This window comes from Macaca mulatta, chromosome 1, assembly GCF_049350105.2.
Source record: "Macaca mulatta isolate MMU2019108-1 chromosome 1, T2T-MMU8v2.0, whole genome shotgun sequence".
Classification (NCBI taxonomy): Eukaryota; Metazoa; Chordata; class Mammalia; order Primates; family Cercopithecidae; genus Macaca; species Macaca mulatta.
In genome coordinates this window covers 205,724,218-205,751,531 of record NC_133406.1, presented here as the reverse complement: position 1 = coordinate 205,751,531, position 27,314 = coordinate 205,724,218, and the positions used below count along the sequence as shown (strand labels likewise).

At 41.7% G+C, this 27,314-nt stretch overlaps 1 protein-coding gene across 12 annotated transcripts in view; it reads left to right on the top strand.

Annotated features, from left to right (window-relative positions):
- Nucleotides 1-27,314, top strand: part of ZMYM1 (zinc finger MYM-type containing 1) — a 37,680-nt gene that overhangs the window by 6,785 nt on the left and 3,581 nt on the right. For 2 of the 12 annotated variants that reach the window (XM_077963568.1, XM_077963560.1), the window contains 10 exons: nucleotides 8,917-9,086; nucleotides 11,265-11,337; nucleotides 12,757-13,006; nucleotides 15,164-15,260; nucleotides 20,055-20,229; nucleotides 20,317-20,529; nucleotides 24,024-24,193; nucleotides 25,111-25,264; nucleotides 26,577-26,717; nucleotides 27,208-27,251. In XM_077963568.1, coding sequence (XP_077819694.1) covers nucleotides 24,191-24,193; nucleotides 25,111-25,264; nucleotides 26,577-26,717; nucleotides 27,208-27,251 — 342 coding nt within the window. In that variant the 5' untranslated portion in view covers nucleotides 8,917-9,086; nucleotides 11,265-11,337; nucleotides 12,757-13,006; ... (2 more) ...; nucleotides 20,317-20,529; nucleotides 24,024-24,190. Of the gene's footprint in view, nucleotides 1-8,320; nucleotides 8,444-8,916; nucleotides 9,087-11,264; nucleotides 11,338-12,756; nucleotides 13,007-15,163; nucleotides 15,261-20,054; nucleotides 20,230-20,316; nucleotides 20,530-24,023; nucleotides 24,194-25,110; nucleotides 25,265-26,576; nucleotides 26,718-27,207; nucleotides 27,252-27,314 lie in introns of those variants that run through there. The other 10 variants (XM_077963541.1, XM_077963548.1, XM_015134988.3 and 7 more) reach the window with 8 other exon arrangements.

Here is a 27,314-nt window from a genome sequence, read left to right as displayed (position 1 = left end):
GTAGATCTCCCTTTAGCTGCAGCTGTCATTTGCTGACGCTGAAAGCATCTCCTTGACTACATTCCAGCTTGAGGGACAATAGCCTCCTTCCTTGAACAGTCATTCCTGGGGCTCTCCTGGGCCTGCCCATTCCTGCCTTTGGTGTGGCACATGCCAGCCACCTAGCTCTAATAGGGAATTGTTGTTAATCAGTATTCTGCACCCCTCATTCCCAGTCTAGTTTTGAAACATACTTGTGGTTGGGGTGCTAGGTTCACACTGGCCCCTAGCCTTTGTGGGGTCCTTGCTAAGATTATGAACTCTGTGTCTAAATATTTAAAAGTTATAAATTAAGCTAACACATCACGGAATAAAATGAGTTCCATCCTCCTACTGTGACAAATACACCTTTGTAATGACCAAATAGAAAAATACATGTAAAGCTGTGGTTTTCAGGACTGAAAGTAAGCAAATTATCAATGATGTCAGAATTCAATTTTGTGTATTATGTTTAAACATTGTATTTGGGTCACTCATGGTAAATTGTTATCACAGAAAATATAGAAGATTTGAATTTCATTATATAAATCACTGTCATCCATAATATGACTTTTTAAAAAATAATTTCTTCAAGTTATATTTATAGTCATACAGAATTTAAGGTTTTTCCCCAAAATTTTCAATATTGGGTTATTAGTTTATTTTATTTATTTATTTTGAGATGGAATCTTACTCTGTCATACAGGCTGGAGTGCGGTGGCGCAATCGTATCTCACCGCAACCTCTGCCTTCCAGGTTCAGGTGATCCTCCTGCCTCAGCCTCCTGAGTAGCTGGGACTACAGTCTGGGCTATGACTTGTAAAAAACAGAAAGTTGGCTGGGCGCGGTGGCTCAAGCCTGTAATCCCAGCACTTTGGGAGGCCGAGACGGGCGGATCATGAGGTCAGGAGATCGAGACCATCTTGGCTAACACAGTGAAACCCCGTCTCTACTAAAAAATACAAAAAAACTAGCCGGGCGAGGTGGCAGGCGCCTGTAGTCCCAGCTACTCAGGAGGCTGAGGCAGGAGAATGGCGCAAACCTGGGAGGTGGAGCTTGCAGTGAGCTGAGATCCGGCCACTGCACTCCAGCCCGGGCGACAGCGCGAGACTCCGTCTCAAAAAAAACAAACAAACAAACAAAAAAAACCCAGAAAGTTTGTTGCTAAATTTGTTCAGATCTCTCTCCAATCAAGATTATAACTTTATCTGTAGCAGTAAAAAAATAGTCTCTATATAAATTAGTTTTGAGATTATATGTCTGTGCATCTTACTCATCGTCATGCAGTTTCCTTTCATTATTGTAGCTGCCTTATATTTCATTGAAATCTCATGCAAATTTTTTTTTCAATTGAAAAAAAATTTTTTTTTTTTGAGATGCAGTTTTGCTCTGTTGCCCAGGCTTGAGTGCAGTGGCCTGATCTCGGCTCACTGCATCCTCCACCTCCTGGGTTTAAGAAATTGTCTGCCTCAGCCTCCTGAGTAGCTGGGATTACAGGCTCCCACCACCACACTCGGCTAATTTTTTTTGTATTTTTAATAGAGATGGGGTTTCACCATCTTGGCCAGGCTGATCTTGAACTCCTGACCTCGTGATCCACCCACCTCAGCCTCCCAAAGTGCTGGGATTACAGGCGTGAGCCACCGCGCCCGGCCTTTTGTTTGTTTGTTTGTTTGTTTTGAGATGGAGTCTTGCTGTGTTGCACCCAGGCTGGAGTGCAGTGGCACGATCTCCGTTCACTGCAGCCTCCACCTCCCAGGTCAAGAGATTCTCCTGTCGCAGCCTCCCAAGAGCTGAAACTACAGGTGTGTGCCACCACACCTGACTAATTTTTCGTATTTTTAGTAGAGATGGGGTTTCACCATGTTGGCCGGGCTGGTCTCGAACTCCTGACCTCAGATAATCTGCCCACCTCAGGCTCCTAAAGTGCTGGGATTACAGAGGTGAGCCACAGTGCCCGCCCAAAAATTCATTTTTTAACAGTAGTTTGAACCATCAGGGTTATATAAATACTATTTACTAATTTTCCAGGAAGAATCTGGATGATATCCCCTGGAGGTCTATATGTGTATCTGGAAATAACTCTTGAAACTTGCATTTTCTTTTTTTTTTTTTTTTTTTGAGATGGAGTTTCGTTCTTGTTGCCTAGGCTGGAGTGCAGTGGCACAATCTCGGTTCACTGCAACCTCTGCCTCCCAGGTGCAAGTGATTCTCTTGCCTCAGCCTCCCAAATAGCTGGGATTACAGGCATGTGCCACCACGCTTGGCTAATTTTTTGTGTTTTTAGTAGAGACGGGGTTTCTCCATGTTGGTCAGGCTGGTCTTGAACTCCCAGCCTCAGGTGATCAGCCCGCATCGGCCTCCCAAAGTGCTGGGATTACAGGCATGAGCCACCGTGCCTGGTCTTGAAACTTCCAATTTCTTTGTGATCTCCTGTTTTACTTTAAGAATGAATGTGGGCTGGGTGTGATGGCTCATGCCTGTAATCTCAGCACTTTGGGAGGCTGAGGCCAGTGGATCATGAGGTCAGGAGTTCGAGACCAACCTGGCCAAGATGGTGAAACCCCGTCTCTACTGAAAAAACAAAACTTCCCGTCTCTACTAAAAAACAAAATGTAGCCAGGCGTGCTGGCAGGCGCCTGTAATCCCAGCTACTCAGGAGGCTGAGGCAGATAATTGTTTGAACCTGGGAGGCGGAGGTTGCAGTGAGCTGAGATTGTGCCACTGCACTCCAGCCTGGGTGACAGAGAGAGATTCCGTCTCGGAAAAAAAAAAAAAAGAAAGAATGAATGTGAATTTTGTTGTGTGCTCTATCATATTTCTCTCTTCGGTTTAAATTAAAATATTTTATGGCCGGGCGCGGTGGCTCACACATGTAATCCCAACACTTTGGGAGGCCGAGGCGGGCGGATCAAAAGGTCAGGTGATAGAGACTATCCTGGCCAACATGGTGAAAACCCGTCTCTACTAAAATACAAAAATTAGCTGAGCATGGTAGCGCATGCCTGTAATCCCAGCTACTCAGCATGCTGAGGCAGGAGAATCGCTTGAACCTGGGAGATAGAGGTTGCAGTGAGCCGTGATGACACCACTGCACTCCAGCCTGGTGACAGAGCAAGACTCCATCTCAAAATGTGTGTATGTGTATATATGTATATATATTTTATATTACTACCAAGTAGTATTGCCCAGCAGGAAGATGTGCAGCATTCATCCTTTGACTATTAATACCTGTACTCTGTCATACTATGATTTAGCCCTAGTTTGGAAAGATGAGTAGGGCTATGTTAAAAGGAAGTCTGTAGGAATTATTTTACTCTAATGTGCATCTTGTTGGAAAAGGAAGTAATGGATCTGTCACTAATACATGTTTTGCTCTTCTTATAGCCATATGTTGCATTGCATTTTCCCTTGCCTCAGAAATTTTCAGGATGCTTTCCTTTTTTTCTTTTTGAGACAGAGTCTCACACTCTTGCCTGAGCTAGAGTGCAATGGCGAGATCTCGGCTCACTGCAACCTCCGCCTCCCAGATTCAAGCTATTCTCCTGCCTCAGCCTCCTGAGTAGCTGGGATTACAGGTGCCCACCACCACGCCCAACTAATTTTTTGTATTTTTTAGTAGAGATGGGGTTTCACTATGTTGGTAAGGCTGGCCTTGAACTCCTGACCTCCTGATCCACCCACCTTAGCCTCCCAGAGCTCTGGGATTTCAGGCGTGAGCCACTGCGCTCAGTCTCCACTATTTTTATGTTTGTATGATGACATGTTTGAAGGGGTTGCAAGATGCCAAAGCTCATAGGTACTTTGTTTTGTTTTACTTTGTTTTGTTTTGTCTTACAAATAGCAGTAATTGTACCTCACATAAACTTCATTGGCTATGATACCACCACTGCACAAAACTTGGTGCTTTCTTTTTAACTGATGTTTAGACTTGCATGGCGTATGTACTTCCAGGTGAAGGGAATCTACCTAATGACAAATAGTTAATTATTAGTGAGTTTTGCTTTACTACTTGTGTGTAGTGCTCAAATCGGCTGGACAGAGGCTGTATGAACTATTTATTGCACTTGACACTCAGGCCTTATTTAACTTTCTGTGTTGGGATAGGAACTTTCAGCAAAAGTTGAGCTAAAGATGGAAATGAGGGAAGGTGGTTGAGCCCCAATCACAGAAATAAAAAATAATGGCAGGATTACTTGGGTCTTTCGTGTACTAACCCAGAATAAAACCGTAGTCCTGGAATTACTCCTATAAGAGATTTTTTTGTTTGTTTTTTTTTCTTTTTTGGAGCCCATTATTCTAAGTGATCCTGTAAGAACTTCAGCTTCTCCACATTTGTGTTAGTTATCATCTGCCCTCCATAATGAAGGCTTTTTTTTTTTTTTTTATTTTTCTGAGACAGAGTCTTGCTCTGTCACCCAGGCTGGAGTGCTGTGACGCAATCTCGGCTCACTGCAAGCTCCGCATCCTGGGTTCATGCTATTCTCCTGCCTCAGACTCCCGAGTAGCTGGGACTACAAATGCCTGCTGTAAGGCTCTTTTTTTTTTTTTTTTTTTTTTTGAGGCGGAGTCTCACTCTGTCGCCCAGGCTGTAGTGCAGTGGCACAATCTCCGCTCACTGCAAGCTCCGCCGCCTCCCGGGTTCACGCCATTCTCCTGCCTCAGCCTCCCAAGAAGCTGGGACTACAGGCGCCCGCCACCACGGCCAGCTAATTTTTTTTTTTTTGTATTTTTAGTAGAGACGGGATTTCACCGTGTTTGCCAGGATGGTCTCTATCTCCTGACCTGGTGATCTGCCCACCTCGGCCCCCCAAAGTGCTAGAATTACAGGCGTGAGCCACCATGCCCGGCCTCAAGGCTCTTTTTTAAGGATCTAGGAGACAGGAAGACTTGCACTCTGAAGCCAAGCTAGAGTAGCAGGAAAGGAAAGAGTTCCAAAGGATTTAGAATCAGAGGTGGCAGTTACCAGAAAAGTGGAAAGTAGGCCTCAGTCAAGGAAAAAGGAGAAAATAAGGAACCAATCTGTCTTTGAAAAAGAGACCTTGCTGGGAGGAATAGCATTAGGAGCTATACCTAATATAGGTGACAGGTTGATGGGTGCAGCAGACCACCATGGCATGTGTATACCTGTATAACAAAACTGCATGTTCTGCACATGTACCCCAGAACTTAAAGTATAATGAAAAAAGTAAAAGAGACCTTGCTTTCGTAGTTCCTCAAAAATTGTAAGATGGAATTTTTTTAAAACCTGAATGCACAACAGTCTTTTATAATGTGAGTTTGGATTTTAGCTGCCTATTGACCAAAAATGAATCTACTGATTTGGATAGTGAGGAGAAGCAGGCAGGCATGTGTGATGGGAAAATAGACTTAAGACTTATTTGGCTGGTAGTGGTGGCTCACGCCTGTATTCCCAACACTTTGGGAGGCCAAGGCAGGCGGATCACCTGAGGTCGAGAGTGAGCCCATCCTGACCAACATGGAAAAGCCCCATCTCTACTAAAAATACAAAATTAGCTGGGCGTGGTGGCACATGCCTGTAATCCCAGCTACTCAGGAGGCTGGGGCAGGAGAATCGCTTGAACCCAGGAGGCTGTGGTTGCAGTGAGCCAAGATGCACGACATTGCACTCCATCCTGGGCAACAAGAGCAAAACTCTTGTCTCAAAAAAAAAAAAAAGACTTATTTAAAGGGGGTAGATTGATCTAATTTCATGATTAGATTTAGGGAGAAGAATAATTCTAGGTTAATCCTAGATTTCTGGCATAGGAAATTAGGTATATGACACTGCTATTTACCAAGAAAGGGAATATCTGTAAAGCAGGTTTGTGGGGGTAATAAAAGAATATAGTGTTATTGAGGCAAGAGGATTGCTTGAGACCAGAGTTCAAATCCCTTGAGTTTGAGGGACCTGTGGAACATTCAAATGGAGATATTTATTTATTTATTTATTTATTTATTTATTTATTTATTTTATTATCAAGACGGAGTCTTGCTCTGTCACCCAGGCTGGAGTGCAGTGACTCGATCTCTGCTCACTGCAAGCTCCGCCTCCCAGGCTCACGCCATTCTCCTGACTCAGCCTCCCAAGTAGCTGGGACTACAGGCACCTGCCACTGCACCTGGCTAATTTTTTTTGTATTTTTAGCAGAGACGGGGTTTCACCGTGTTAGCCAGGATGGTCTCGATCTCCTGACCTCATGATCCACCCGCCTCAGCCTCCCAAAGTGCTGGGATTACAGGCGTGAACCACCGCCCCGGCCAAATGGAGATATTTAATAGGCAATTAGGTATATGGACCGCAGCTTAGGAACGTAAGGGAGAAACAGCCCATAGGTGATAGTTGAATCTGTGGTTGTGATCATAGGCCGGGCGCAGATAGACACCTGTCATTTGAGCACTTTGGGAGGCTGAGGTGAGAGGATCACTTGAGCCAGGAGTTCGAGATCAGTCTGGGCAACATAGTGAGACCCCTTCTCTTAAAAAAAAAAAAAAAAATTAGCTGGGCATGGTGGCGCATGCTTGTGATCCCAGCTACTCGGGAGACTAAGGTGGGAGAATTGCTTGATCCCAGGAGGGTGAGGCTGCAGTGAACTGAGATAGTGCCACTGTCTGAGTGACAGAGCGAGACTTTGTCTCAAAAAAAAAAATTAAAAAAGACTTGGTTTTTGTTTGTTTTGTTTTTTGAGATGGAGTCTCGCTCTGTCTCTCAGGCTGGAGTGCAATGGCACGATCTCGGCTCACTGCAACCTCTGCCTCTCATTTTCAAGTGATTCTCCTGCCTCAGCCTCCCGAGTAGCTGGACTTACAGGCGCCTGCCACCATGACCAGATAATTTTTGTATTTTTAGTAGAGACAGGCTTTTGCCATGTTGACCAGGCTGGTCTCGAATTCCTCACCTCAGGTGATCCACCTGCCTTGACCTCCAAAGTGCTGGGATTACAGGCATGAGCTACCGCGCCTGGCCAAAGACTTGGTTTTTTTGTTTGTTTGAGACAGCTGGAATGCAGTGGTGCAATCTCAGTTCACTGCAGCCTCCACCTCCTGGGTTCAAGCGATTCTCCTGCCTCAGCCTCCCGAGTAGCTGAGATCACAGGCACATATCACCACACCCAGCTGATTTTTTTTTTTGTATTTTTCGTAGAGACAGGGTTTCGCCTTGTTCGCCAGGCCAGTCTCAAACTCCTGACCTCTGGTGATCCACTCGCCGTAGCCTCCCAAAATGCTGGGATTACAGGTGTGAACTACCGCACCCAGATAACAGGTTTTTCTTTTCTTTCTTTTTTTTTTTTTTTTTTTTTTTTTTTTTTTTTTTTTGAGACAGAGTCTCGCTCTGTCACCCAGGCTGGAGTGCAGTGACGTGATCTTGGCCCACTGCTACCTCTGCTCGCAGGTTCAAGCTATTCTCCTGCCCTAGCCTACCGAGTAACTGTGATTACAGGCGTATGCCACCAAGCCTAATTTTTTGTATTTTTGGTAGAGATGGGATTTCAGCATGTTGACCAGACTGGTCTCAAACTCCTGACCTCACGTGATCCACCCTCCTCAGCCTCCCAAAGTGTTGGGATTACAGGCGTGAGCCACTGCGCCCAGCCAACTTGGTTATTTTTTAAAAGCCAGGAGTTCAAGATCATAGAGCAGGCAAGAAGACTGCTGGGAAATTGTGTTTTTGAGGAGCACAAACATTTCAGAAGCGGTAAAATAAGTATTTGTGAAAAATACTGCCAAAGAGGTAAAATGAGAAACAGGAGACGTCGGAGTAAGAAAAATCAAAGGGGCCGGGCGCGGTGGCTCACGCCTGTAATCCCAGCACTTTGGGAGGCCGAGGCGGGCGGATCACGAGGTCAGGAGATCGAGACCATCCTGGCTAACACGGTGAAACCCCGTCTCTACTAAAAATGCAAAAAATTAGCTGGGCGAGGCAGCGGGCGCCTGTAGTCCCAGCTACTCAGGAGGCTGAGGCAGGAGAATGGCGTGAACCCAGGAGGCGGAGCTTGCAGTGAGCCGAGATCGCGCCATTGCACTCCAGCCTGGGCGACTAAGCGAGACTCTGTCTCAAAAAAAAAAAAAAAAAGGAAAAATCAAAGGAATTTCAAGAATGGGGAAAGGGGTGGTCAGAGAGACGGTGGGTAGCTTTAGATTCTAGAATGTATTTAAATGCTTATATCCTGGAATGGAAGAGAAATCGAAGAAGCAAATGACAAGGATAACTGGAGGGCAGAGAGGGGTAGTGAGTACAGATTGGGTTAACCTCAGATAGAAAGCTTTACATTTCTTTTTTGTTTGTTTGTTTGTTTGTTGAGGCACAGTCTCACTCTGTCTCCCAGGCTGGAGTACAGTGGCTCAGTGTCTGTTTAATGCAACCTCCACCTCCCAGGTTCAAGCGATTCTCGTGCCCCAGGCTCCCAAGTAGCTGGGATTACAGGTACGTGCCACCATACCCGGCTAATTTTTGTATTTTTAGTAGAGATGGGGTTTCACCATGTTGGCCAGCCTGGTCTCGAACTCCTGACCTCAGGTGATCCACCCACCTAGGCCTCCCAAAGTGCTGGGTTTACAGGCGTGAGCCACCGCCCCCGGCTGAAAGCTTTACGTTTTCTACTATTGAAAAGTTAAAAATAAACTTGTAAGTTTTGGTGGTTTTATGCTGCATTCAGGCTTGGGGGAACAGAAATGGAGACTATTTCAGAAGAAAGCACAGAGTTGGTAGTAGCTACCAGAGAAGTATACAGCAAAACTATATTGAAGAATAATGAATGAAAGGAAAGAAGCCAGTGTTCTTACAGTGAAGGAACCTTGATGCCAAGCTGTCTAAAGACCCTTTTGTGGTTCCAGAAAATTACTGTATTTAAAAGGACTAATTTTAAAATCAAACTCTTTATCAATATTTTATTTTAGGAATCTGGAAACTGTTCTTCAGGAAGAAACCCATTAGTTTGGAACTGGAGAATTCCTTTGCATCAGATACTAAAATGAAAGAACCACTGTTAGGTGGTGAATGTGACAAGTCAGTGGCATCACAGCTGGGGCTGCTAGATGAAGTTAAGACAGAACCCGACAATGCTCAAGTAAACACTTTTCCCTTATTTCCATTATTTCTAGAGCAGCATTTAATTATAAATTTTAGTTACAAAGGTGCTGAAATTATTCATTGAAAAACTCAAATCTTTGTCTCCTCCAAAGCAGTTAATGAAATAATACAAGGTATATGGTGTTAAGTGCCATTACAAGTATATGTAAGAAAATGATTTGAGGAAAAATTAGACTGTTTGGAATTGGGTTTTTTTTTTGGTTTTTTTTTTGGTTTGTTTTTTTTTTTTTTTGAGGCAGAGTCTCTCTCTGTGGCCCAGGCTGGAGTGCAGTTGCCGGATCTCAGCTCACTGCAAGCTCCGCCTCCCAGGTTTACGCCATTCTCCTGCCTCAGCCTCCCGAGTAGCTGGGACTACAAGCGCCCGCCACCTTGCCTGGCTAGTTTTTTGTATTTTTTAGTAGAGACGGGGTTTCACCATGTTAGCCAGGATGGTCTCGATCTCCTAACCTCGTGATCCGCCCGTCTCGGCCTCCCAAAGTGGTGGGATTACAGGCTTGAGCCACCGCGCCCGGCCTGGAATTGGGTTTTTGTGTAGATAAAAGGATTGTTTAAGGTGTTATGGGCCTGGCTAAGGTTAACACTTTTTTTTTTTTTTCCGCCAGAGTCTACTTCCAGAGGTTAACACATTTTATTTTTGTTTTTCTTAACTTGAAACAATACAAATTACAATTTTTTAATCTAAATTAATTTTTTATGTAAATTTTAAAAAAATTTTATACATATTGCTTACTAAAGAACCCATAAAGGATGAACTGACTTGAGCTGTGAGTATTGTTTAAGTAGGGAAAACATTCCTTAGAATGTTTGTAATATATGGCCGGGCACAGTGGCTCACTAGTAATCCCAGAACTTTGGGAGGCCAAGGCGGGACGATCACTTGAGCCCAAGAGTTTGAGACCAACCGGATGACGAGACCTTGTCTGTATAAAAAATACAAAGATTAGCCAGGCATAGTGGTGCACACCTGTAGTCTCAGCTACTTGAGAGGCTAAGGCAGGAGGATCGCTTGAGCCCCGGAATTCAAGGAAGCAGTGAGCTATGATTGTGCCATTGCACTCCAGCCTGGGTGATGAAGCGAGACCCTGTCTCTTAAAAAAAAAAAAAAAAAAAGAAGAATGTTTGTATATGAACTGTGAACCAGCTGAAAGTTCTAATGAAAGAAAAATGGCTAAAAAGAGTAATTTATTTGTAGTATTCTATTTAGAAATAGCCTAAAGTAGATTGATATTAAATAAGATTAATTAAAATATTAAATATAAATAAATTTAATATTAATATTAAATAATATTTAATTAAATAATTAAATATTAATATTTAATATTAATAAGGGTATGCTTACCATTGAGTTGTTGACACTGGGGAATGTTATTAATCTAGGAACTATCTATTGCTTCGTCATCCCGTGGACTTTCATACATAGATCAAGTTTAGATATAGCAGCTATGAAATTGCCTCCTGCTCTGAAAAAATTGTCCTTTGTAAGAATCATTCTGTCCAATTAACAATTTCTGGGGTTAAGGTCTTTATGAAAACAATTGGCTGTTAATGATTAGAACAAGCAGGGAAGACTGAGTGTGGTGGCTCATGCCTGTAATCCCAGCATTTTAGGAGGGTGAGACAGGCAGATCACTTGAGGCCAGGAGTTCAAGACCATGGGCAACATGGTGAAACTATGCCTCCACTAAAAATTCAAACATTAGCCGGGCATAGAGGCACGTCCTTGTAGTCCCAGAGGCTGAGGCATGAGAATCACTTGAACCCAGAAGTAGGAGGTTATAGTGAGCCGAGATCGCGTCACTGTATTCCAGCCTGGGTGACAGAGTAAGATCTTGTCTCCAAAAAAAAAAGAAAAAAAAAGTAGGGAAAATAGTTGTAATTCAATATGTCTGCTCCCTATTGGTAGTGACTGGAAGGATTTTGTTGACAAAAGAATCTGATGTCACACCTGGATACCACAGAAAATAATGTATTAGGTGATTGGTATTGTCAGCCAAAGAGCACCAAAAGGGTAGTGCATACCCATGTATTTTGGTTCAATTCAGTTTACAGTTCATTGACCAGACCTGACCACAATTTATCATTTTCTGTTGAATGAGTGGTTGTCTTAAATTCATTGTATTCATTATTTTTAATTCTTTTCTTTTTTTCTTTTTAGGAGTATTGTCATAGGCAACAATCCAGAACTCAGGAGAATGAACTGAAAATAAACGCTGTGTTTTCAGAGAGTGGTAATAGAATGATTTAAGTTAATTATGTTTATTCAGACCAATATGATAGCTGATTCATTCTTTTTTAATGCCTTTGAATATTGCTCTGTTTGTGTTGGGTTTCAAGTCCAGGAGAAGTAACCTGTAAGAAAATTAAAGAGAGGCCATGCACGGTGGCTTACACCTGTAATCCCAGCACTTTGGGAGACCAAGGCAGGCGGATCATGAGGTCAGGAGTTCGAGACCAGTCTGGACAACATAGTGAAACCCCGTCTCTACTACAAATACAAAATTAGCCAGGCGTGGTGGTGCATGCCTGTAATCCCAGCTACTCAGGAGGCTGAGGCAGGAGATTCACTTGAACCTGGGAGGTGGAGATTGTGGTGAGCTGAGATTACACCACTGCACTCCAACCTGGGCAACAGACCGAGACTCTGTCTCAAAAAAAAAAAGAAGAAAATGAAAGAGCCTGGGCATGGTGGCTCATGCCTGTAATCCCAACATTTTGGGAGGCCAAGGTGGAAGGATCGCTTGAGGGCAGGAGTTTGAGACCAGCCTGGGCAACATAGTGAGATCCCGTCTCTACAGAAGATTTATAAACCAGGTGTGATGGTGCATGCCTGTAGTCCCAGCTACTTGGGAGGCTGAGGCATGAGGATTTTTTTTTTTTTTTTTTTTGAGATGGAGTTTCCACTCTTGTTGTCCAGGCTGGAGTGCAATGGCATGATCTTGGCTCACTGCAACCTCCGCTGCCCAGGTTCAAGCAGTGCTCCTGCCTCAGCCTCCCAAGTAGCTAGGATCACAGGCACATGCCACCACACCCAGATAATTTTGTTTTGAGACGGTCTCGCTCTGTTGCCAGGCTGGAGGGCAGTGCGCGATCTCGGCTCACTGCAACCTCCACCTCTCAGGTTCAAGTGATTCTCCTGCCTCAGCCTCCCGAGTACCTGGGACTACAGGTGTGTGCCACTATGCCCAGCTAATTTTTGTATTTTTAGTAGAGACAGGGTTTTCCCATGTTGCCCAGGATGGTCTCGATCTCTTGAACTTGTGATCCACCCACTTTGGCCTCCCCAAATGCTGGGATTACAGGTGTTAGCCCCCGCGCCTGGCTAATTTTGTATTTTTTATTAAGATGGGGCTTCACCACGTTGGCCAAGGCTGGTCTTGAACTCCTGACCTCAGGTGATCCACCCGCCTTGGCCTCCCAAAGTTCTGGGATTATAGTCGTGAGCCACCGCACCAGGTGGCGAGAGGGTCATTTGAGTACAGGGTGTCAAGGCTGCAGTGAGCCATGATCATATCACTACGCTGCCTAGAGTGCAAAAGAGGGCAACTAGAGCAAGACCCTGTCTCTAAAAAAAGAAAGAAAGAAAATAAAAGAATGCCTACTTAATTTTGTGTAACTCGATTTTTTTTCTCCCTCTTCTGTTTTTATAGCTTCACAGTTGACTACAGGCATTCAGCTTTCTCTGGCATCATCTGGCATGAATAAAATGCTTCCTTCAGTTTCAACCACAGCTATTCAGGTTTCCTGTGCTGGTTGTAAAAAAATTCTTCAGAAGGGGCAAACTGCTTATCAGAGGAAAGGATCTGCTCAACTTTTCTGCTCCATACCATGCATCACTGAATACATTTCATCTGCCAGTTCATCAGTTCCTTCTAAGAGAACTTGTTCAAACTGCTCAAAGTATATAATTCTAAATTATGCCCCTTTTTATTTCCCTACCTTGTTCTTGATCATAGTCTTAGTTGTAATTTCTACATTTCCTTTTTTTATTTTTTGAGACTGAGTTTCACTCTTGTTGCCCTGGCTGGAGTGCAGTGGCACCATCTCAGCTCACTGCAACCTCCTCCTCCTGGGTTCAACCAGAATCTCCTGCCTTGGCCTCCTGAGTAGCTGGGATTACAGCTATGCACCACCACACCCGGCTAATTTGGTATTTTTTAGTAGAGATGGGGTTTCGCCATGTTGGCCAGGCTGGTCTTCAACTCCTGACCTCAGGTGATCTGCCAGCCTTTGCCTCCCAAAGTGCTGGGATTACAGGTGTAAGCCACTGTGCCCGGCCATTTTCATTTCTTTTGAAGACGTCGTCTTGGTTTAGTAAAAAGTTTTTTCTACTTTTAGTTCCTCTGATGGATTCTCTAGAAATATTTTTTTTTGCAGAAATTTAACATGTGAAAAGTTCTGTTTCTGTTCACCTTTAAGTAATGTGACTTCCAAAACTTACTTTCCTACTCTTTTCGTTTGAAATTCTCTGTAAGTGGGATTATTGTTTATCCATTCTGTTCTATTTAACTGTATAGGGAGCAACCTACTACAAAATTAATCCTATGACAGTTATTTTGGATTTTCCAAGATGTAGAATAATACTACATTTCTTTTATAATGGTAAATGAAGTGATTCTTTTGAAAAATTGATGGCCATAGATAAACCTACGTGACTGTATGTAATCTTTTAAAAACTTATGTGAGAATATGTGAAAAATCAGTGTCATTTTGGCTTTGAGAGTCCTAAGGCAGTATAATTATGATTGTTAGCACTTAGGATATGCTAATTTTTAAATGTTCTTGTTCAGAACAAGAAAATTCATAGGCAACCACAGTGCTTCTAAATATAACAAATTTCTTCCAAATAATACTTGTTTTGGACTCAGGTTGCCATAATTTGAATTTTGCTGCTTCTGTTTAGTTATATTTTACTACTCAAAGTTTCATACCTGAGTTGCTAGATCAGCATCACCCAAGAGTTTGTTAGAAATGCACTTTTTCAGGCCGTGCACGGTGGCTTATGCCTGTTATCCTAGCACTTAGGGAGGCCGAGGCGGGCGGATTGCCTGAGCTCAAGTTTGAGACCAGCCTGGGCAACACGGTGAAATCCTGTCTCTACTAAAATACAAAAAATTAGCCGGGTGCTGTGCCGTGCGCCTGTAATCCCAGCTACTTGGGAGGCTGAAGCAGGAGAATTGCTTGAACCCGGGAGGCGAAGGTTGCAGTGAGTTGAGATCGGGCCACTGCACTGTAGTCCGGGCGACAGAGTGAGGCTCTGTCTCAAAAAGAAAAAACAAGAAATGCACTTTCTCAGGTCTCACCCAGACCTACTGATTCATAACTGCATTTATCCCCATGTGATTCCTATACATGCCAAATTTGGATCACTATTGAGAACTTCTTTGTTACTTAGTATTCGTATCTGTTTTTATAAATGTACAAAAGAATTATGAGCATTAAATAGTACATTTAAGTGGTCAGAATAATACTAGCAGGTAATAAGAACTCAATAAATGTTAACTTATTATTTTCTTTTTTTTTTTTTTTTTTTTTTTTTTTTTTTTTTGAGATGGAGTCTCGCTCTGTCACCCAGGCTGGAGTGCAGTGCCCGGATCTCAGCTCACTGCAAGCTCCGCCTCCCAGGTTCACGCCATTCTCCTGCCTCAGCCTCCCGAGTAGCTGGGACTACAGGCGCCCGCCACCACGCCCGGCTAATTTTTTTTGTATTTTAGTAGAGACGGGGTTTCACCGTGTTAGCCAGGATGGTCTCAATCTCCTGACCTCGTGATCCGCCCATCTCGGCCTCCCAAAGTGCTGGGATTACAGGCTTGAGCCACCGCGCCCGGCCTAACTTATTATTTTCTTAACAAACTCACAAACCCTTTTGATGGGTTGCTTCAGCTCCTCTGGCTGCTGCTTCAGTTCTTATCTGTTGCTTCAGGTCTTATTCCATGGAAGGTTACTTACATTCTCTTTTGCTTTTCAACCCTTCAATACTATACTAGCCTTTTGTCTTTTTACTTTCTTGCTATGGGCCATATAGTACTTTCTTCAGCCTGCTTTCTCTCCCTGCAGAATCATAAAACTGGAAGGGACCTTAGAGACTCACTACACATCTTCAGCAGATGTCCCAGACAGATTGAAAAAGGCTGAAGCAGGAAAGATTTAGTGTGTAAGTTCTCCTAGGCATGAAAATCCAATATGAGTAAAAATAAGATAAGTTTTACTTCCTCTAGAATAAAATTTTTAAATTAAAAATACTATATTGTAGTGGGTAGAAAGATGGTAGTAAATTTTAGGCTGGGAAACGCCATCCATGATTCAGAGTAGACTGTGCTTTTTTCAAAACTTAAAAATTCCACATTAATTAGCCTTTTATATAAATTTTAGCTAGTCTTCTGGGGTTTTTTATCTTCCAGTGAAACTATCCTGAACTGAAAATAAATTTCAGTTACTTATTTATTTATTTTTGCAGAGACAGAGTCTCACTGTGTTGCCCAGGCTGGTCTCAAACTCCTGAGCTCAAGTGATCCTCCTGCCTTGGTCTCCCAAAGTGCTGGGATTACAGGTGTGAGCCACCATGCTGGTTTTCAGTTTTGTTTGTTTGTTTTGTTTTGTTTCATTTGAGACAGAGTCTCACTCTGTCACCCAGGCCAGAGTGCAGTGGTGTAATCTCAGCTCACTGCTACCTCCACCTCCTGGGTTCAAGCAGTTCTCCTGCTTCAGCCTCCTAAATAGCTGGGATTACAGGCGTACGCCACTGTGCCCAGCTAACTTTTTTATTTTTAGTAGAGATGCACTTTTGCCATGTTGGCCAGGCTGGTCTCAAACTCCTGACCTCAGGTGATCTGCTTACCTCGGCCTCCCAAAGTGCTGGGATTACAGGCATGAGCCACCACACCCTGCCTGATTTTTAATTACTTTTTAAGATTTCTGTTATAGGAATGATTTAATATCTGTTTTGAGTCAATGCAGTTTTTATTCTATTTCATGGACTAAATGGAAGATCACTTTGAAGATAACATTTTAAATCTTACTAGAAAGATGCAACTTGTGGGCCAGGCAAGGTGGTTCACTCCTGTAATCCCAGCACTTTGGGAGGCCAAGACAGGAGAATCACTGGAGGTCAGGCGTTTGAGATACTCCAGTGACTGAGGCAGGAGAATTGCTTGAACCCAGGAGGCAGAGGTTGCAGTGAGCTGAGATTGTGCAACTGCACTCCAGCCTGGGCAACAGAGCGAGACCCTATCTCAAAAAAAAAAAAAACGATGTGACTTGTTCTTGGGAACTGTGTATTTAAGTGTCATTTCTTCACTTTAGTGTCTCAGTTGGAACCAACCAGAAATCCTGAATGCAATCAATAAAGCCCAAAATCGGCCCCTGCACTAGGTTTGATTTATTTATCAGAAAGTTGTTCCTAATTTGTTGGCGTTTCTTTCTTTCTTTCTTTTGTTTTTTTTTTTTTTTTTGAGACAAGATCTCTGTCTGCCACCCAGGTTGGAATACAGTGGCACCATCTTGGCTCACTGCAGCTTCGATCACCTGGGCTTAAGCAGTCCTCCCACCTTTACCCTCCCGAGTAGCTGGGACTGCAGGCACATGCCACCCTGCCTGACCAGTTTTTGTATTTTTTTGTAGAGATGGTTTCACCATGTTGTCCAGGCTGGTCTTGAACTCCTGGGCTGAAGTGATCCTCCTGCCTTGCCCTCCCAAAGTGCTGGCATTATGGGCGTTGAGCCACTGTACCCAGCCAACATTCTCTTTTTTTTTTTTTTTTTCTTTTTTTGAGGCGGAGTGTCCCTCTTTTGCCCAGGCTGGAATTCAATAGCAGGATCTCGGCTCACTGCAACCTCCGCCTCCCAGGTTCAAGAGATTCTCCTGCCTCAGCCTCCCTAATAGCTGGGATTACAGGTGCCCATCACCATGCCCAGTTAATTTTTGTATTTTTAGTAGAGACGGGGTTTTACCATGTTGGCCAGGCTGGTCCCTAACTCCTGACCTCAGGTGATCTGCCTGCCTCGGCCTCCCAAAGTGCTAGGATTACAGATGTGAGCTACCGTGCCTGACCAACATTCATTTTTTAATTTTTTATAAAGCTTTAGTAGATCACTAGAAGCCAGCAATCTAGTATGCTGATAACAATAAAACTAGGAAGCATTTTCAGACGTCCATGCGTCGTTGATGTAGTTTCTTCTTCTCCCTTCCCATCTGGCTGGTGTCTTTATTCTGTCTGAAAGGTATGCCTCAAATATCTTTACCTTTTGTCTATTCCCACACCATTCCTCACTCTCTTCTTACAACCACCCACTCCCCAAATTAATTCTTCTGTGGTCTGTGATTTTACAGTGTTGTGTTCATAACTCCCAAAACACTGATCACAAAATACTAATGGTTTTAAATATTTTTAGTAGAGATGGGGTTTCACCACGTTAGCCAGGCTGGTCTCGAACTCCTGAGCTCAAGTGATCCGTCCGCGTTGGCCTCCCAAGATTAAAAGCATGAGCCACCACGCCTGGCTATTAAGTATATGGGTATTTTCTATAGTGGCAGTTCTCAAACTTTCTGGTCTCAGGACTTCTCATACCCTGAAAAATTATTGAAGACCCAAAGAGCTTTAGTTATGTAGATTATGAATATTAACTGTATCAAAAATTAAATGACATTTTAAATGAAAAATACCCATATTTTTAAAAAATTGATAAATATCATTATCAGTTTTGCAAATCACTTTACATCTAGCTGGATTTTTGTATCTGTTTCTGCCTTCGCTTTATTGCAAAATGTCGTTTAGGTTGAAGTCTGAAGAAAATCTGGCCTCAGAAATATGTGACTGGAAAAGCAGGGAGTGTTTTAGTAGGCTTTTAGATTGTTGTGGGCGTTCTTTGATACTTTTGATACTACAACCAAAAATCAAGTGGTAGTTTCTTAAAGGCTAGTTGCAATGTGGGATCAAACTTTTTGTACCATGTGGATCAGTGAACTTTTTGCACTCTGTTATGTTAAAATTCATTAATTTATCTTGTACTTTGAATGAATCTTTTACACGTGAATGATTTTTATAATATGCTATTGTAATTTGGAAAATACTGGTTCACCGAGTTCTGCAGATCTTCTAAGTGTTCTCATATTTTATTATGCAGTATTTTAAAAATCACCACTAGTCTCAGAAAAGTTTTTAAGTTTTGGGTATCGATCAAGTTAATTTGGAAGATACAAGATTTCCAAATTCTACTTATCACTTGAAAGCCAACATTTTGTTGTTGGCGATAAATACTGTCAGTTGTTTTACTTGAAGTGGCAGTCTCATTTTTTTTCATTTTCAAGAAAATATCTACAGATACCCACTTGTGGATAATAGTTTGTCTTTAAACTATTTACAGTAAACTGTTTATAGTACTTTGAAGTAAAAATGTTTTCCATGAAAAAAGTGGCTAATTCATTTATAACTCAACATTTCCGTGTGGGCTTTTCCTTGAGACAACCATCATCCTTTGGTGTGCAGAAGTACTTTATGCTTATGTCCCATGTTGTCACACAGAATTTTTTTTTCCTCACCCTACCACTTGGCCAAGACAGAATATTTTTTAAATGTACTTAAGGATGAAGTTTAAATAATCTAAAATATTTTGCTGTTTCATTGAGTACATCCTTAAGTGAAACTGAAACTTCAAAAAAAATTTTTTTGGCAGCGAATGTGTAGCAGGGAGTAACATGAATATTAGTACATTTTGATGCCACTGCCTTGATTTCTGCTAAGGCTCTGACAGTTTTACCCACCATTGCCTTTTTTCTTTTCCAAATTCATTGAAGTGAAATTTGTATACCAAGAAATTAACCATTTCATTGGCATTTAGTATATTCATAATGGGTGACTATCACCTCTATCTTGTTCCAAAACATTTCCATCACTTCAAAGTAAAACACCTTAAACACTAAGCAGTTTCTCCCAAGTTCGCACTACCCCCAGTGCCTGTCAACCACCAGTATGCATTATATCTATAGATTTCATCTATTCTGAATATCTCATATAAATGGAATCATATATGACTTTTTTTGTGACAGGGTATTATTACTCTGTTGCTCAGGCTAGAGTGCAGTGACTTTTTGTGTCTGGGTCTTTCCCTTAGCATAATATTTTCAAGGTTTGTCCATGTTGTAACATGTATCAGTACTTTATTCTTTTTGTTAATAGGCGAATGATACTCCACTGTACGTATGTAACACAATGTGCTTATTGATTCATTCACTTACTGATGAACATTTGGGCTGTTTTCATCTTTTGACTATTGTGAATAGTGCTGTTTTGCATGTACATGTGCTTGTTTAAGTACCTGTTTTTAGTTTTTTTGGGTGTTTACCAAGGAGCGGGATTGCAAGGTCCTACCGTTAGCTTTGCAACATCAGTGGCAAAGTGATGTTGCAAACATCAACACAGTGAAAAGGCAAATAACATCTTATGAAAATAGTTTTGATGTTGGGGACTCCCCCCGCCCAGGGATTTGAAGACTATTCTTTGAGATTATCTGTCCTGTAGATTCTAGAGTTGCTCGTGTGAATATGTGATCCCTCGGTTTTCACTAGCACCACCTAATACTACAGGCTGGCTAGTCTCCAAAACTGCACCATCAAAGTCAGGCATGGTGACATTATGTGCCTGTAATCCTAGCTACTTAGGAGATTGAGGTGGGAGAATCTCTTGAGCCCAGGAATTTGAGGCCAGCTTGGGCAACATAGCAAGATCCTATCTCTTAAAAAAAAACAAAACTGTACTATTAGATGTGCTTTATATATGAGAAAATTAAAATTTAGGGAGTATAAATGTGACAGAACTGGATACCAAATTCAGGTTTTCTCATCTCAAGGCTAACGTTCTTACTCTATTTTGAGAGGTTATTTTGTTTATAAAGAGGAAGAAGTTATAATTGTGTTTAAACTGTTTAATGGTGTCCTTGTTATTTATTCTTAGAGACATTTTAAATCCAAAGGATGTGATCAGTGTTCAACTGGAAGACACTACCTCATGCAAAACTTTTTGCAGCCTATCTTGTCTTTCATCATATGAAGAAAAAAGAAAACCATTTGTTACCATATGTACTAATAGCATTATGACCAAGTGCAGCATGTGCCAGAAGACTGCTACTGTAAGTTCCAATTATAACCTTTACAGGGATTCTGATGATTCTGCTTAAATATCAGAGTTTTTACTGAATCTTTTTATTAAATCCTAGATTCAGTATGAAGTAAAATACCAGAATGTGAAACATAATCTTTGCAGTAATGCCTGCCTTTCAAAGTTTCACTCTGCTAACAACTTCATCATGAACTGCTGTGAGAACTGTGGCACTTACTGTTACACCAGCTCTAGTCTGTCTCACATACTTCAGATGGAAGGACAGTCTCATTACTTTAATAGTTCAAAGAGCATTACAGCATATAAGCAGGTATGAATAAAGACCTATGGTTTCTTCTATTAACTGGCCTATGAATGGTTTCACTCTAGGAAAATGTGGGAAGTAGTTTTTGGTACCCTTTGGAATAATGTCAGTTGGTAAGTTGATGAAGATGAAATAGAAGACTTTTTAACAGTTTCTTCTTGCATAAGAATTCATGATAAATGCTATATGGAGATTTTCCTAAATAATCTCAGATTGATTATGTTATCTTAAAGAAAAGGCAAGCAGGCTGGAGCCAGTTTATAAACTACAAATAAGTATAGCAAAAATAACAAGTCTGCTGGTCAATAAAACCCAAACATGAAAGTATTTCTGTTTTTATTTTTATTTATTTTTTTTTTGAGAAGGAGTCTCACTCTTTTGCCCAGGCTGAAGTGCAGTGGCACAATCTTGGCTCACTGCAACCTCTGCCTCCCAGGTTCAAGCAATTCTCCTGCCTCAGCCTCCCAAGGAGCTGGGACTACAGGCATGAGCCACCGTGCCCAGCTATTTATTTTTTTTTATTTATTTTTACTTTTTTGAGATAAGGTCTTTCTCTTCTGTCAGCCAGCTTGGAGTGCAGTGGCAATCATGGCTCACTGTGGCCTTGACCTCCTTAGCTCAAGTGATCCTCCCACCTCAGCGTCCCGAGTAGCTGGGACTACAGGCACACGCCACCACACCTGGCTAATTTTTAAATTTTTTGTAGAGACAAGCTCTTACTGTGTTGCCCAAGCTTGTCTTAAAACTCCTGAACTCAGCTGATCCTCCTGCCTTGGTCTCCTAAGGTGCTGGGATTACAGATGTGAACCTAGCCATGTTTTTGTTTTTAATTCCACGTGTTTAACTCTTATACCAAACAATGCAAAGATGAATCAAGAATGTCACATGTGGTCAGGCATGGTGGCTTACACCTGTTATCCCAGCACTTTGGGAGACCAAGGCAGGAGGTTCAGTTGAGCCAGGAGTTCAGAACCAGCCTGAGCAACATATCAAGAACCCATCTTTAAAAAAACAAACAAAAAATATCACATGCTTTTTCTGAATCAGTCATAGGAGGAAATAATCCAATGAGATTTGGATTATTTGTCCCTATTTCTGATGAGACGAGCTCTGGGTGGGTGCTTCTGAGAACAGAGAAAGAGCAAATGAGATGAGGTGGGACTTCTTAGATATGTTGCTTGTTCATATCATGTTTTGAGACCCAACTCTTTCGCTATACAGATTTCCTTAAAAACAAGCAGTTGACCTGGTGCGGTGGCTCACGCCTATAATCCCAGCACTTTGGGAGGCTGAGGTGGGCGGATCACCTGAGGTCAGGAGTTGGAGACCAGCCTGGCCAACATGGCGAAAACCTGCCTCTACTAAGAATACCAAAATTAGCTGGGCATGGTGGCGGGCACCTGTAATCCTAACTACTTAGGAGGCTGAGGCAGAAGAATTGCTTGAACCCGGGAGGCGGAAATTGCAGTGAGCCGAGATGGTACCATTGCACTCCAGCCTAGGCGACAGAGTGAGACTCTGCCTCAAAAAAAAAAAAAAAAAAAAAAAGCAGTTGAAGATGGGAGTCAAAACAAGCCATAATTCAAATAGATCATTTGTGACTCACATCTTTTCTATGGCAGAATGCCCCCATCTTGAGAGTATCCTGCCTTGGGACCAGAATGGAAAGCACAGAAGACTTCTCCCAAAGGCAGGAAATAATATTCCTTTTTTTTTTCTTTATTTTTGACACTCAATAAATAGGCCTTGTTCTGTTTTTAAAAGCCTGTATTGAGTACCCAGTTGTTCAGCTTATGTGATGGGGCAGGACTGATTTGGGTAAACAAGTTAGTTAACAAGCACAACCTAACACTTTCCTCTTACATCTGAATGTAAGACATCATGTGACAGTGATACTGGAGTAAATCTACAATGTTAGGGAACTATAATCCAGAATTAGAAAAATGTCCAAATATGTGAATCTAAAAATGGGATAGCTTTTTATTTTTAAAAAGTGGATTATTAGATGCAATTATAATTATTTTGGCCATATGTTAATAGAGTATATTAAGTTAGCCTTCCCTTATGAATAATAAACTAACTTAATTATAAATTATACATTGGACCAGAAGCGGTGGCTCATGCCTGTAATCCTAGCACTTTGGGAGGCCAAACAGGAAGATCACTTGAGGTCAGGAGTTCAAGACCAGCCCGGCCAATATGGTGAAACTCCATCTCTACTAAAAATACAAAAATTAGCTGGGCATGGTGTCACATGCCTGTAATCCCAGCTACCCAGGAGTCTGAGGCAGGAGAATTGCTTGAACCTGGGGAAGGTAAAGGCTGTAGTGAGCCGAGATCGCACCACTGCATTCCAGCCTGGACAACAGAGCAAGACTCTGTCTCAAAAATAAATAAATAAATAAAAATAAATGACGCCACTATTGTTGATTAATGTTAAAGATTAGTGAATTGTTAAGATTTCTCAAAATATAAAAGTTTTTCATACTAATAAAGGATAAAAATAGAAATTTTCAAAATTATCCTTTTTGTTTTGTTGTGCCTTTGCCAATATCCCGTTCTCTCACAGAAAAACATATATGTATTTTTTTGTCTTTGTACTTTGGTGGGGTTTTTTTTGTTTTGTTTTTGTTTTTGTTTTCTTGAGACAGAGTCTTGCTCTGTTGCCCAGGCTGGCATGCAATGGCACAATCTCAGCTCACTGCAGCCTCCGCCTCCCAGGTTCGAGCAATTCTTCCATCTCAGCCTCCCAAGTAGCTGGGGTTACAGGTGCCCGCCACCACACCCAGCTAATTTTTGTATTTTTGTAGAGACAGGGTTCCACCATGTTGGCCAGGCTAGTATTGAACTCCTGACCTCAGATGATCTGCCTGCCTCGGCCTCCCAAAGTGCTGGGATTACAGGTATGAGCCACCGGCACCCAGCCTGTCTGTGTACTTTGTATCTCCGAAAGCAGTTTTATTCCATCAGTGACTTTTTTTGTTTTTTGTTTTTTTTTTAGACTGAGTCTTGCTTTTCCACCTAGGCTGGAGACTGGAGTGCAGTGGTGTGAGCAAAGCTCACTGGAGGCCCAACCTCAGGTGTTCAAGCAATCTTCCTGCCTCAGCCTCCCATGTAGCTGGGATCACACACATGCGCCACCACACCTGGTTAATGTTTGTGTTTTTTGTAGAGATGGGTCTCACTTTGTTGCCCAGGCTGGTCTCGAATTCCTGGGCTCAAGTGATCTTCCTGCCTCAGCCTCCCAAAGTGCTGGGATTACAGGCAGGAGCCACCATACCCAGCCTGATGTTTAATTTTTCTTTTTTTCTTGTTTTGAGACAGAGGCTTACTCTGTTGCCCAGGCTGGAGTGCAATGGCATGATCTCAGCTCACTGCAACCTCTGTCTTCCTGGGCTCAATGATCCTCCCCACCTCAGCCTCGCAAGTAAATGGGACTACAGGCGCAGGCCACCACACTAGGCTAATTTTTTATTTTTATTTATTTATTTATTTATTAGAGATGAGGTCTCACTATTTTACCAGTCTGGTCTCAAACTCCTGGGTTCAAGTGATACTCCCGCTGCAGCCTCTGAAAGTTGAGATTACAGGCGTGAGCCACTGTGCCTAGGCTCTGACATATTCTGAAATCCAGGAATATTGGTTCCTGTTTGACTAGAAAGAATAGATGGTGAGCATAATCTTTGCAGTAATGCCTGCCTTTCAAAGCTTATATCCTTTCTTTTGCACAGTTACTACTTACTCAACTCAGAATACTCTATACTGTCTATTGCTTGTATGCTGCTTTCTTACAATATGCTTGTAATTTTTACCATGAAGTTAGCCTAGAAAAACAGTTATTCCCACAGTATCTTATAAAGTGTGTTAAGCACTCCTTCCTGGCTCCTCCTCAGCATCAGTAGACATCTTCCCAAGTTAATTCCCAAGCTACCATTGAGGATAGATCTATAACTATAAAAGGCCTTTGTTTATCCAATAGGCTTTGACTGCCTGAAATGATTAACTTCTTCTGTGACCACTTTCTTCATTGCTTTTTCTTTTTTTCCTTGAAATGGAGTTTCGCTCTTGTTGCCCAGCCTGGAGTGCAGTGGTGCGATCTCAGCTCACTGCAACCTCTGCCACCCGGGTTCAAGTGATTCTCCTGCCTCAGCCTCCTGAGTAACTGTGATTACAGGTGCTCACCACCACACCTAGCTAATTTTTTGTATTTTTAGTACAGACTCGGGATTTCACCATGTTGGCCAGGCTGGTCTCAAACTCCTGACCTCAGGTGATCTGCCTGCTTTGGCCTCCCAAAGTGCTGGGATTATAGGCGTGAGCCACCACACCCGGCCTTATTGCTTTCATAGGTATTATTATTATAATTGCTGTTAAATATATCTGATAAATAATAAAGATCATTTTCAAATTTGCCAATTTTCTTCATTTTAGTTATTGCAATCTGTAGTGTCTTTTTTTTTAAGAAAATGTAAAAAATATCTTGTTATTCTTTTTAATATTCCAACTAAAAGCAGTGGTGATAGGTTCTTCTTCATTAACAATATATCACATACCAGAAATATGAATATTATTTTAATCTCTAAACAGAAACCTGCCAAACCACTTATATCTGTTCCTTGCAAACCATTGAAGCCCTCAGATGAAATGATTGAGACTACCAGTGATTTGGGGAAGACAGAGCTTTTCTGCTCTATTAATTGTTTCTCTGCATACAGTAAAGCTAAGATGGAATCTTCTTCAGGTAATGTTTGTTTAGCAATTGTAGGGGTTTAGTAATTATTAATAAATACTATTATTTGGCTTTAATTTATAACCTTGATTCATTTTCAAATTAAACTGACTTTTAAAAGTCAAAACAATCTAAACCTGTTGCAAAGAACTATTTTTCAGTATTTTTGTATAAAAGGAAGGCTACTTTACCACCAGAGAGTTAATATTTGTAGGCCAACCACGGTGGTTCATGCCTATTTGGGAGGCCAAAGCAGGCAGATCGCCTGAGGTCAGGAGTTTGAGACTAGCCTGGCCAACATGGTGAAACCCCGTCTCTACTAAAAATACAAAAATATTAGCTTGGCGTGGTGGTGGGTCCCTGTAGTCCTGGCTACTCAGGAGGCTGAGACAGGAGAATCACTTGAACCCAGGTGGTGGAGGTTGCAGTGAGCCAAGATCGCACCATTGCACTCTAGTCTGGGCAACAGATCAAGATTGCATCTCAAAAATAATAATAATAAAAATTAAAAGATACATGTCTTTATTTAGATTCTTTAGTAAATGAACATATGTATGTTTACATCAATATATATTGAGCAACTACTGCAAAACATGGTACATAGGAGGCACTCAATATAGAGTTTAATCCATTTACAAGACTGCTTTTATTAGAATATAGAATGTTTTACTTAGCCCTGCTTTGTAAAAAGAGTTTTCATTACATTTTTCACATGAAATAGAGGTGATTGTAAATGCTTTAGGACTTAATAATTAAAAAGCACAAATAATCTGAGCCAACTAAGTATTCCATCAAAAAGCCCCAGGATAGGACCAGTGGTGCTATTTACATAGACCATAGAGTGACTGCTGCCTCTGGGATTTGTAAGTCATACAAACTGGCTTGTTACAGAAATTTCTGCAATAATAGCTGGGACACCAACCTAGCACTCTATTGATGTTAAGGTTTATGAATCCTGAAAGAGTTTGAAATTGATGCCCATTAGGAGATTCTATCAGAATCTCTTTTCTTCATGAGTAATTTCACAGAAAAATTTTCTCATAATTTAAACTTTTTAAATTGTTTAAAAGGACTGGGAAATTGTGCACAAAGGTAAAAGACATAAAATATTGGAGAAGTGTAAATTTTCAGTGTAGTGTTGTAATTATAAATATGATACTAAAGAACCTGGCTATTCCTAAGCCCTAATAAAAATTACTTCAGTAACTACCAATTCCTTAAGCTATTAGATGCTTGCATTATTTCTTGAAACAGTATTACTATAACAGTACTTTCTGATGATTGTTTTCGCTTAGTTTATAAGAAATCTTTTTGTTTTTGTCAGTAAATGTTGTTTCCGTGGTGCACAATACTTCAACAGAGCTTCTCTCTCCAAAGAAAGATACGACTCCAGTTATAAGCAATATAGTGTCATTGGCAGACACCGATGTTGCCTTGCCCATCATGAACACTGATGTCTTGCAAGGTAAAAGTTGACGTTAAAATATTTGACATAGGCCGGGCACGGTGGCTCAAGCCTGTAATCCCAGCACTTTGGGAGGCCGAGGCGGGCGGATCACAAGGTCAGGAGATCGAGACCATCCTGGCTAACACGGTGAAACCCCGTCTCTACTAAAAACACAAAAAACTAGCCAGGCGAGGTGGCGGGCGCCTGTAGTCCCAGGTACTCGGGAGGCTGAGGCCGGAGAATGGCATAAACCCGGGAAGCGGAGCTTGCAGTGAGCCGAGATCGCGCCACTGCACTCCAGCCTGGGTGACAGAGCAAGACTCCGTCTCAAAATAAAAAAAAAAAAAAAAAGATATTTGACATAAATATTGTTTTGTCACACTTGATAAATCTGTCTATATGCTAAATTTCCTTTTTGTTTCTTGTATGAAATAAGCAATTATAGTTTATGATGCTATTTTATAGGTTATAGTATGTAAGATCTTGAATTTATGCTCTATTTTAACAGATACAGTTTCTTCAGTAACAGCAACAGCAGATGTCATTGTGGAGGTAGGTTTTATTTTAACCTTTTTTTTTTACCACTGTCTGTTTTTAATAAGCAGAATTTTTTTG